This window comes from Trichosurus vulpecula, chromosome 6 (assembly GCF_011100635.1).
Source record: "Trichosurus vulpecula isolate mTriVul1 chromosome 6, mTriVul1.pri, whole genome shotgun sequence".
Taxonomy (NCBI): Eukaryota; Metazoa; Chordata; class Mammalia; order Diprotodontia; family Phalangeridae; genus Trichosurus; species Trichosurus vulpecula.
The window spans coordinates 219,460,736-219,471,407 of NC_050578.1; the positions used below are offsets into that span (position 1 = coordinate 219,460,736).

The 10,672-nt window shown below is 41.2% G+C and overlaps 1 protein-coding gene and 1 non-coding gene across 2 annotated transcripts; both read left to right on the forward strand.

Moving 5' to 3' along the window:
* Positions 1 to 960, forward strand: LOC118854912 (olfactory receptor 5P3-like). Its single transcript, XM_036765097.1, has one exon. It carries the CDS (start codon positions 1 to 3, stop codon positions 958 to 960), a length of 960 nt encoding a protein of 319 aa, XP_036620992.1.
* Positions 961 to 10,146: 9,186 nt separating this feature from the next.
* Positions 10,147 to 10,220, forward strand: TRNAN-GUU. Its single transcript has one exon. It is a non-coding gene; the product is annotated as a tRNA-Asn (tRNA).
* The last annotated feature ends 452 nt before the right edge of the window (positions 10,221 to 10,672 follow it).

The following is a 10,672-nucleotide window of genomic DNA, read 5'->3' on the forward strand; positions in this document are numbered from 1 at the left end:
ATGTACTTCAAAAACCATTCTGAGACAAAGGTGACAGAATTCATTATTTTGGGATTAACGGCTGCTCCAACACTTAGCGCCATTCTCTTTGTGATATTTCTAGGTGTCTACATTTTCACATTAATTGGTAACCTTAGCATAATCATATTGATCAGAAATTGCTCTCAACTTCACACTCCAATGTACCTTTTCCTCAGCCACTTGGCTTTTGTAGATGTTGGGTACTCCTCATCAGTCACACCTGTCATGCTCATGAATTTTCTTGGGAAAATGCCCTCACTCACTCTAGCAGGATGTGCATCTCAATTGTGTTCTGTAGTCACATTTGGGACAGCAGAATGCTTTCTGTTGTCTGTAATGGCCTATGATAGGTATGTGGCTATCTGTAGCCCCCTGCTCTATTCCACCAATATGTCCGCCAGAGTTTGCACACTATTAGTGATTGTATCCTATCTGGGCGGTTGTCTGAATGCTTGGGCTTTTACTGGTTGTTTATTGAGTCTGTCCTTCTGTGGACCTAATAAAGTCAATCATTTTTTTTGTGACTACTCACCTCTATTGAAGCTTTCCTGCTCCCATGATTTTCTTACTGAAATTATTCCTGCTGTCACTTCTGGGTCAATTATTGTGGTCACAGTGTTGATCATAGTCATCTCTTATGTATATATTCTCTGTTCTGTCCTGAAAATACACTCCACTGATGGAAGACACAAAGCCTTCTCCACTTGCACCTCTCATCTCACTGCAGTCAGTCTATTTTATGGGACTATTACATTCATTTATGTGATGCCTAAATCCAGCTACTCAACTGACCAGAACAAAATAGTTTCTGTCTTCTACACTGTAATGATCCCCATGTTGAATCCCTTGATCTACAGCCTGAGAAACAAGGAAGTAAAGGGGGCCGTCAGGAAAGTAATAAGCAGAAAACACTTATTTTTATTAAGAAAAATTTTGTGATGGTTATTATAGAGTGTTGGTAATAAATGAGTTTGAGGGGAAAGCATATCATAATTGTTGTTAATTATTTATTTTAGTAGTCATTAATTTGAATTAATTATGTGGCCAAATATCACAGAATCCATTGTTCAATGCATGCTTTGTCGTGTGGAGATGTCTTTGTGTTGTAGATATGCTTTTTGATACATATTTTAAAAATACAAGCAGAATTTCTCTGTCACCTACTATTGTTGAATGAAAAATTAATTTTGATATAAGCATAATACTAAGTTCAATAGCTTCTCTATACAGAGATTGTAGATATGTTACTGCATCTTTAAGAGACAATGGAATCATGGAGTAATACTTTAACCCCCTGTCGATGAATTGTCTGCGAGAACACTGAGTTTAACTGTCATTCTGTAGACACTATTAACTGATAGCTGAAGAGAGGACAGAGAAAATGAACTAAGATAACTTATTTCCTAAAAGAACTAACTAAAATCTTCTTCTTGAGATGAAACAGAGTTCTTGATGAGGCTCTATCTGTTATCTTGAGATAAATGACTAGTGGGACTGTGTTCATAGAACAGGGAGGTCAGCAGTTGCCTAGACAGTTAAGGTACATTTGTGATATTTCTCACAGCTGATGGATTATAAATAATTATTTATGTGTATTTTTATTGTTTGTGATATTGTGATAAATAGTTTATTCAGTAACCTTGATGTCTATGTAAGATGTGTGTGGGGGAGGTGATATGCATCCATAATATATTAAATCATGTGTATGCCCATATTGTACACATATGTGCAAAAGCTTTTGGGGAAATTATTTATTTTACAATTCTTAATTGGAGAGATATTGCAATTTTAGGAACTAATAGGGAAATCTCAAAACATAGGCTTTGAGGTCCTTATCACCCAGGTTGTGAACTGATAAGGAAAATTAACTGATAGCAACAGAGTTTCAACTATCTGTTTCTCTATATCTGTACAGAAATGTACTCAAATCTTATTGCATAATTTATGCACTGAAATTATATGTCAATAAACTGTTGTTGGGAGTGTTGTCAGAGATGTGGTGTGGTAATGAGAGGTCACTGATTGGCCTATTTTTGTATGCTCCATGAAGTTCTAGATTATGTGCTAAGTAACTTTCCTTTACTCAGATCCTCAGATCCTCAGTTAATAATAATTCAAGCAGACCCAAATGTCTTTTTTTGTTCTCTTAACTTATGAAAATTCAAGTTAAAACTTTATTTTCTAGATAAAGCAGATTTAAGACAAAGGATGCCATCCAAGAAAGTAACAAAATATACTTAAAACATAAAGCTTCTCTTGAGAACCTTTAAGTATTAAAATTATTCTTCATATACATGTGAACACCTGAAAGTTGTTCTTTTTGTAGGATTACAATTTGAGTATTCCACATTCTACTGCTTTATTTGTGAAAGAGATAGCAGAATACCCATTTATCTAGCAATACCACTAGTAGGCCTGTATCCCAAAAAGGTAACAAAAAAGGGAAAAGGACCCACATGTTGTTTCAACAATCCAGCTAGCAGCTTCTGTGGGGGTATAAGATTCACCCACAGCCAGCATCCAGAAAGCTGCCAACAGCACAGGTTCTTTCGATCTGCTTAAGCAAGGGAAGGAAGGTGAAGGGGTTGACAAGCTTACTTTTAATTCAGCATTCAAATATTATTCAGTTAGTTCAGGGGGAAAAAAACCAGCACCCTGAAATTCAAAATAAAATGCAAACAAATTACAAACATCAACAGATGTTGTCTGATTCAAATCCCAACACAGAGTTACCAGAGTTCAACAAAGTTTCAACATCCGGGTTTACAAGCTGGAGGGCTCCTTACTTACAGCTGCCCAGAGTCTCCTCATGAACACCATCTCCAGAGCCCCGAACAAATGGCTCTGGTGATTGCTTCTTGAGTTGGCCCCTCCCCTTAGGACCCTGAGAGGTTCACATCGACATGGATTACATTAACACTTAATGGGGTTTGGGCCTGGGGCTTAGCACCTAGTAAAGCTCACTGAGATAAATTGAGTCGCTCAAAGAAAACAAAGGCCATTCTGGTTACACTCCACCCATTGTTCTAGGATACAAAATCTAATCAGCCATGTATCCTAGAACATACATTGTGATCCAATTACAAAGTAAACTAAAACATATCATTCATAATAAAGCAAAACGTACCATTCAGTGACATTCCCAAATATTGGTTTACAATTCAAATGTGACCCACCCCTAGGTCCCAGCAAGATAATTTCTTCAATCAATCATTCCCAAAATACTTGTTAACTATTCAAATGTCCACCCCTAGGTCAAAGCAAGTTAATCTCTTAAGCTCATAAAGTGTCCAAATAAAGTGCTTCTTCAGCAGCACACTGCCATTACAGGCTTTTTCCCAGTACCCTGAGGCACACCCATGCTTTAGTTAGTAAAGTCAAAAAGCAAACAGACAAACAGAGTTCTCTTGGGGACATCTCCTCCCCAAACTGCCCTTGCAGGCTTCCATGTGGCACCCAAAGTCCCAATTTCAAAGAAAGAGTCCAAAGTTCTTTTAGGGTCTCTTCTCCCCATTAAGTTCCAGTCCCTGGTTCCAAGTCCTGAGGGTCTGCTGGGCAATAAAGCCAACAGGGTGGGGTCCCTGGGGGTCCAAGGCACTTCCCTCACCCCAACAAAAACAAATTCATGCCTGCCTCCTGGATCCCAAGCAGCCCAAGCTGAATAGACCAAAAAGGCAGACTCAGTGCCTTGCTGCAAAGTTTTCATCCTGCCCCAGGGCTGGACTTCAGGCTCCTGGGTTCCAACTCCAGCTGGCCTCACCTGGCTTCTTCTGGAATCGTGATGTAGGTGGTTCCCCATCTTTGTGCTCACCTCACCAAAGTCAGCTGGAAAGCAGCTCACTGCTCTCACCTTTCCAAAGTTCTCATGCAGGCAGTCTTCTGCTCTGTCTGGGTCAGTATTTTGGCAGCTGTAGTCCACTTCTTTTTTCTCACCAGCCCCTCCTGCCAAATCTGTAGGAAGGCCATTCTCTACTCCTGTTTCAAAACTCCATATACAATATAATCTCAAGACTTTCACCCTTTCAGCACAGTCCTCCAGGGCCAGGCTTATCAACTTAAGCCCTGGGAAGAAGGGATTATCTCCTGCCCTGGGCCCCTGAGAAACCACGCCCAGCACTTCCACTGGCCTGTTTTCCTTCAGGACTTTGTTGCTCCTGAGGCTGCACGGAACCATAGCCACTCCAAGTACAAAGAGCAATCCAAAAACTGGGAAACATTCAACCAACCCAGTACCCCAACATGCCATGCTTCCTTGTTAAAGCCAGATCCTGCTGACTATGCCATATGTTTCAACAATCCGGCTAGCAGCTTCTGTGGGGGTATAAGATTCACCCACAGCCAGCACCCAGAAAGCTACCAATAGCACAAGTTCTTTCAATCTGCTTAAGCAAGGGAAGCAAGGTGAAGGAGTTGACAAGCTTACTTTTAATTCAGCATTCAAATATTATTCAGTTAGTTCAGGGTAAAAAAAAACCAGCACCCTGAAATTCAAAACAAAATGCAAACAAATTACAAACATCAACAGATGTTGTCTGATTCAAATCCCAACACAGAGTTACCAGAGTCCAACAAAGTTTCAACATCCAGGTTTACAAGCTGGAGGGCTCCTTAGCTACAGCTTCCCAGAGTCTCCCCATCAACACCATCTCCAGAGCCCCACACAAATGGCTCTGTCCTCCCTTCTTATAGGGCTTCAGACATCAAACATCATCTGAATCACCAGAGCTCAGGCTCTGATGATTGCTTCTTGAGTTGGCCCCTCCCCTTAGGACCCTGAGAGGTTCACGTCGACATGGATTACATTAACACCTAATGGGGTTTGGGCCTGGGGCTTAGCACCTAGTAAAGCTCACTGAGATAAATTGAGTCACTCAAAGAAAACAAAGGCCATTCTGGTTACACATGTACAAAAGTATTTATAGCAGCTCCTCTTACAGTGACAAAGAATTGGAAATTGAAGGGATGCCCATCAATTGGGGAATGGCTAAACAAGTTGTGGTATATGAAATGTAATGGCATACTATTGTTCTATAGGAAATGACAAGCAGACAGATTTTGGAAAAACCTGGAAAGACATATATGAACTGATGCAAAGTGAAGTGAACAGAAGGAAGAAAACATTGTACACAGTAAGAGCAACATGAAGTGATGATCAACTATAAAAGACTTCCACTCCTCTCAGCAATACAATGATCCAAGACAATTCAAAAAGACTCATGATGGAAAATGCTATCCACATTCAGATAAAGAACTGATGGAGTCTGAATGCAGATCAAAGCCTAGTATTTTTACTTTTTTTGCTTTCTCATGGCTTTTCCCTTTTGTTCTGATTCTTCTTTCACAAAATGACTAATGTGAAAATATGCTTAACCTGACTGTCCATGTATAGCCTATATCAGATTGCTCTCTGTCTTTGGGAGGGGGGGTAGGGAAGGCAATCAGGGAGAAAAATTTGGAACTCAAATTCTTACAAAAATTAATGTTGGAAACTATGTAATTGGAAAAAATGCTATTAAATGTAAGAGAGAGAGAGAGAGAGAGAGAGAGAGAGAGAGAGAGAGAGAGAGAGATAGTAGAGATGGGGGTGGAGCACTTCATTTTTAAAAAGTCTTCAAACTTCCCCCAATAAGGAAATCATCAAAAGACATGAATAGGTAGTATCAAAGGAAGATGTCTAAACTATCTAAAACATGTAAAACAATGCTATGAATCACTAATAAGCAGAAAAATGCAAATTGCAGTAATTCTGAGATTGCATATCATACCCATGAGATTGGTAAAGATAATAAAAAGGAAAGTGACAATTGTGGGAGAAACTGTGGGAAAACAAGCATACTAATATGCTTTTGATACACCTGTGGATTGGTCCACTCATTTTGGAAAGCAATTTAAATTATGCCCAACAAGTCACTAAGCTGTGAATTTGACTTTTTGACCCAGAAGCATCTCTAGGAGGTCCTGAAGAGGTCAGAGGGAGAGGAATATATGTACAAAAATATTTAGAGCAATTTTTATGGTAGTAGCAAAAAGACTGCAAAGCAAGGGAATGTCTACCCATTGAGGAATGGCTGAATAAATAATGATATAGTAATATCAAGGAATATTCGTGATAATGAGGCAGGCAAGTTTCTGTCTTCCTCCCCAACCCTGACAGCTGTTTCAAGACTACTGAGTTCCCTTCTTTTTTTCTGATATCAAAATTGTTGTGATGAAATCTGTTCCTTTCTACTTAACAGGTTATCGACATCCCTTCATCAGGTGCCTACCGGGCATGGTGTTCTTTGTCTCAGACACCAAGAAGTTGATTTAAAAGAGTCCTTTCTTTCGGAGGCATCCTGAAAACGGTTTAGACCTTTGTGTTGGCGAATTCACTTGCGATACACTTATTCTGTCTTTTCTTTACAAAACTTCCTAAAATCTAGAAGGCGCTGGTTTCTTCGAGAAATGTAGTGACCCACTAGTTAAAACAATGGATTGTCAGGTGAGATTGTTGGGGCAGTGATCCTGAACTTTTGACCAAAAGAAGCCTCTTGGTCTTCAATGATCCCTCCTTGTCATTACTACGGTACTCCCGGGGGGGAAACCAACAGCAACAAAAGTTTTCTACCTTCTTGTATATCGTCCTCTCGAATCTGTGCGGTAATTTCTCAACTGTCTCCTTCCCTTCAAACTCCAGTGGGCACAGAAACAAATGCAGAATCTACCTGCTGTGTCTATCATCTTTAGTTATAAGAGGCATTTGTGACAGTTACAAGTACTGAATAGAAAGGCAAAATTCATTTCATTTCGACTCAATTTAGTTCAATTCAGCAAACGTTAATAGGCACCTTCACCCTAAGACATTGAACCAAGCCCTGGGGATAGAAAGACAAAAGTGAAAAACAATTCGTACTCTCATGGAGCCTACATTTCATGGGAAAATGGTTTCTGGAGACCTGAGAATACCCACGACTCACTAAGTCTAATGGTAGCGCTCTGATCAACACTGTCCAATTCTAAACGTCCTTGATTATTTTTCTTTCAAGCGAATTTCGAAGGGGTTTGTGTGGGAAAGAGAGAGCTCTAACCGTTTGTGGTTATCTGGCTGGCTAGTTTCCTTAACCTGCTGGGCTAATTGTTCTTGTTTTGTCCCTAAGATTTGAAACTGCTTCCCGGAGAGAAGCCCATTTCGCGATTTTTCATTTGAAAAGACAATAATCTTGAGGAGCTATTCAACAAATTCGCGCACATTCTCGGGATATCTCAAGGACCTGCAGTTTACTAGAGTAGGGTTTTTACAGACCAAGCCACACAGTTAAATGCTCTGCAAGAGAAAGAGTCAGCGGTTAGCACGAGGCAGCCTCAATTTTGTTGCGTCTCTTCTTTCTGCTGGAGTCATGCCCGCAGAGATGCCTCCTTCCACCTCAGTTCATTTTCTCTTCTCCAGTCCCACTTTTTGCGCGGTAATTTAGTTACCTGGAATGCTTAATTTTCTCTGGAATGTCCCCCTTACCTCTCTATTCATGCATTTTCAGCGCTTTGGGAAATCAACTGGTCCCTAAGTGGCAGAGCGAGAGCCAGTCTTTGGAGGGAAAAAGCATTGGGAAAAGAACACTTGCAAACCAACTTGGGTGACTCGACCTTAATAGATAGATCCCAGTTGCCTGAGAATGAATCCTTGAAAGCGGGGCCTCTCTCTGCCTTACTTACGCTCACTTCCAGGTCTGTCCGTTGTCCATGCTTTCTCCCTTAGCTCTACTGCCTCCACCATCCCTTCCTTCTCCTTTAATCCATTGGCCTCCCACCCTTGATTTTTTTTTTAATTTTCTGGTCATGTGATCTTCCTTCGAAGTCGGATTCAAAGAGGAGAAAAGCGACACCTGGCTTGGAATGCCTAAGGTCTTTTGGAAACCTAGCGTATGGCCTGACTCAGTGGATAGAGTGCTAGGCCTGGAGTCAGGAGTCAGGAATCCGAGTTCGAATCCGGCCTCAGACATATACTAAGCTGTGCGACCCTGAGAAAATCACTTAACCCCGTTTGCCTCAGTTTCTTCATCTGTAAAAATGAATGTAAAATGAAAAATTCAAACCAGTCCAAGAAAACTCCAAATGGAGTCACGAAGAGTCGGACTCGAACTAAAGGACTGAAAAATATCTCCTCACTCCCAGCTGATTTAGTTAACGGAAGATTAGCTTATGAGATAGGTCGTTTGACAAGCAAGAGGTAACGGGAAAGATGTCTTCATCCTCTGCTTTTGCTTACCTTCCTGCATGCTCCTTTCTTTGTACCCAGAAGAAATCATATCCAGTAGTGCTCCCTTCTCTGGCTACCACTCCCTGCGCTTTCATACCCATCCACGTCAACTAAATCCCTCCCACATCCCTAGGCCATTCTAACCTTTCTCTCTTGTGCCCTATGGCGCTTACGTTCTATTGGCATTTCGACCATTCCCTAAATTTCAGTCGTCCCTTATTCACTGACTCCTTCCTTCCGGCTTAAAGACATTTCTAGATCCACCTCATTCTTTAAAAACTTTTACTTGATTCTGTTACATCCTCATACTGCTGTCCTCTGTCTCCTCTCTTTCACATCCTAGAGAAAGGCAGTCTGCTCTCCTTGTCTTCTTTTTCATCTATTTCTAACTTATTTCTCCAACCTTTGAAATATGATCTGCAACCTCATCAATCATCTGAACCTATTCTATCCAAACGTACCAATGAACTCTTAAAAAGAATCCTATTTTCCCTCTCAGTGCTTATCCAAGGACGCAGTTCACAAAAAGGGTAACACTGAAATTACCCTTTGCCTGAAGCAGAAATCTTAAAAAAAAAAAAATGCTTTTGAAATGGTATAGAGGCAGTCGATCCTGTGTGCGCCTGAAATGAGGCCAGGACTAAAGAGGAAAATATTTGGGAGTCAACAGCAGTAGTTGATTCCATGGAATGACATTTCTGAGGGAAAGCCTCCAGAAACGAGCCTAGAGTCAGAGCCCCAAAGGTCTCCTGATTGATATATTTTAAATTGTTGTTGTTGCTTTTAAACAACATCCTGAGGTAAGCAGAGTGATTATCCCTTTGTCCCCTTTTTCCAGAAACTCAGGTTCAGCTAAGTAACTTGTTCACTATCATACAGATCGTAAGGGCTGAGATTCAAATCCATATTTCCTAACTCTCAATCTGGCATCTTTCCCCTCGGATCTCAGCCCAGCCTTTTTAGTCATCTCATGGCCCCAGTTGGGTTCCAGCATTCCCAGAGCCTCCTCCGAAGATTATTGATAGATTATCTTTTTTTCTCTTCAGGTTTCTAAACTCATGCTACCTACTTTAGTCTTGCTTTCCTTTGTTCTGTTTTGGGGCTTGGAAGATGCCTTTACTTGAGGAGTTCTTAACCTTTTTTTTATGTGTCATGGAGCCCTTTGAGAATCTAAAGAGAAAGAGAAAAAGAAAGAAAGAAGGAAAGGAAGGAAGGAATGAAGGAAGGAAAGAAAGAAGGAAGGAAGAAAGGAAGGAAGGAAGGAAGGAAGGAAGGAAGGAAGGAAGGAAGGAAGGAAGGAAGAAATGTTTCTCTCTTATGTCTAGTCAAGTCAGCATGGACTCCTGATAGAACAGCAAGATGGATGCGCGTAGGTACTAGGACAAACTCAAGTCCAAAGAAGCCAAGAAGAGGTCAAAGAAAGTCTGCCTGCAGAAGAACCCAGGATAAGCCAAGCTAACGACAAGAATTCTCTTTATCTCATTTTTTTTTTTTCCAAATCAAGAAAGACCACAAGCAGCTATCATCAGGCAATGAGCCCGTTCCCCTGGGGGGCGAGCACCCTGAACCTGATCGTGCTCACGCTCCAGGAGCTGGGCAGCCAGAGGGAATGAAAGAAAGGCTAAGAAACGAGATTGGTAGTTTTCCTTTTTTCTGGTTGGAAGAAAAGTGAATCCAGGAAAGAGGATCTGTGTAACTAGATTTGGGAATTCCAGAGTTCCAGATCAGAAAACTCATCCTTTGATTCATTTTCGGTCTCTTCTTTGAGCTTGCTGGAAGCTGTGGGCCTGGAAGGAATATAGGCATCTTAAATAGAGATAATTTCGTTTTTAACACATTTTTAAAAATCTTGCCTTACTTGTATTCTAAACCAAAAAAGTGAGAGGTCCGTAGTCTCCGTGGCGCAATCGGTTAGCGCGTTCGGCTGTTAACCGAAAGGTTGGTGGTTCGAGCCCACCCAGGGACGAGCATTTTAAGTTTCCCGCAGCCGAGAATCAGCAAAGATTATCCCCCCTCGCCCAAAAACCTCAACTCTCCTCACTTCTAGTTATCATTACCGGATAGTCTCTAACTCCTAAATTCAGACTTTACCTCTGCACAGCTGATTTCCCATGTATTGCCACAAACTAATATTCTCCTTCTCCCAAACTTTTTGCTTCTGAATTGCTGTGTAGGAGCGATAATGTACCTTTTCCTACCCAGTCTTCGGAAAGAGATCTGAAATCTCCCTTTGAGGGGAAAATAGTTCCCGATAACCGTCCCCATCCCACCCCAGGAAGATTTCAGTTTGTCACATCTACTGTGGATTTGCTTTGGTTTTAAGAAGATGGAGATAGACAATGATTTGTGAAGTCCCGATCGTCGTCTGAGGCCGTAAGACGCGGAAGTGCACGAGGCCTTAAGGTTGCACTCTAAGTT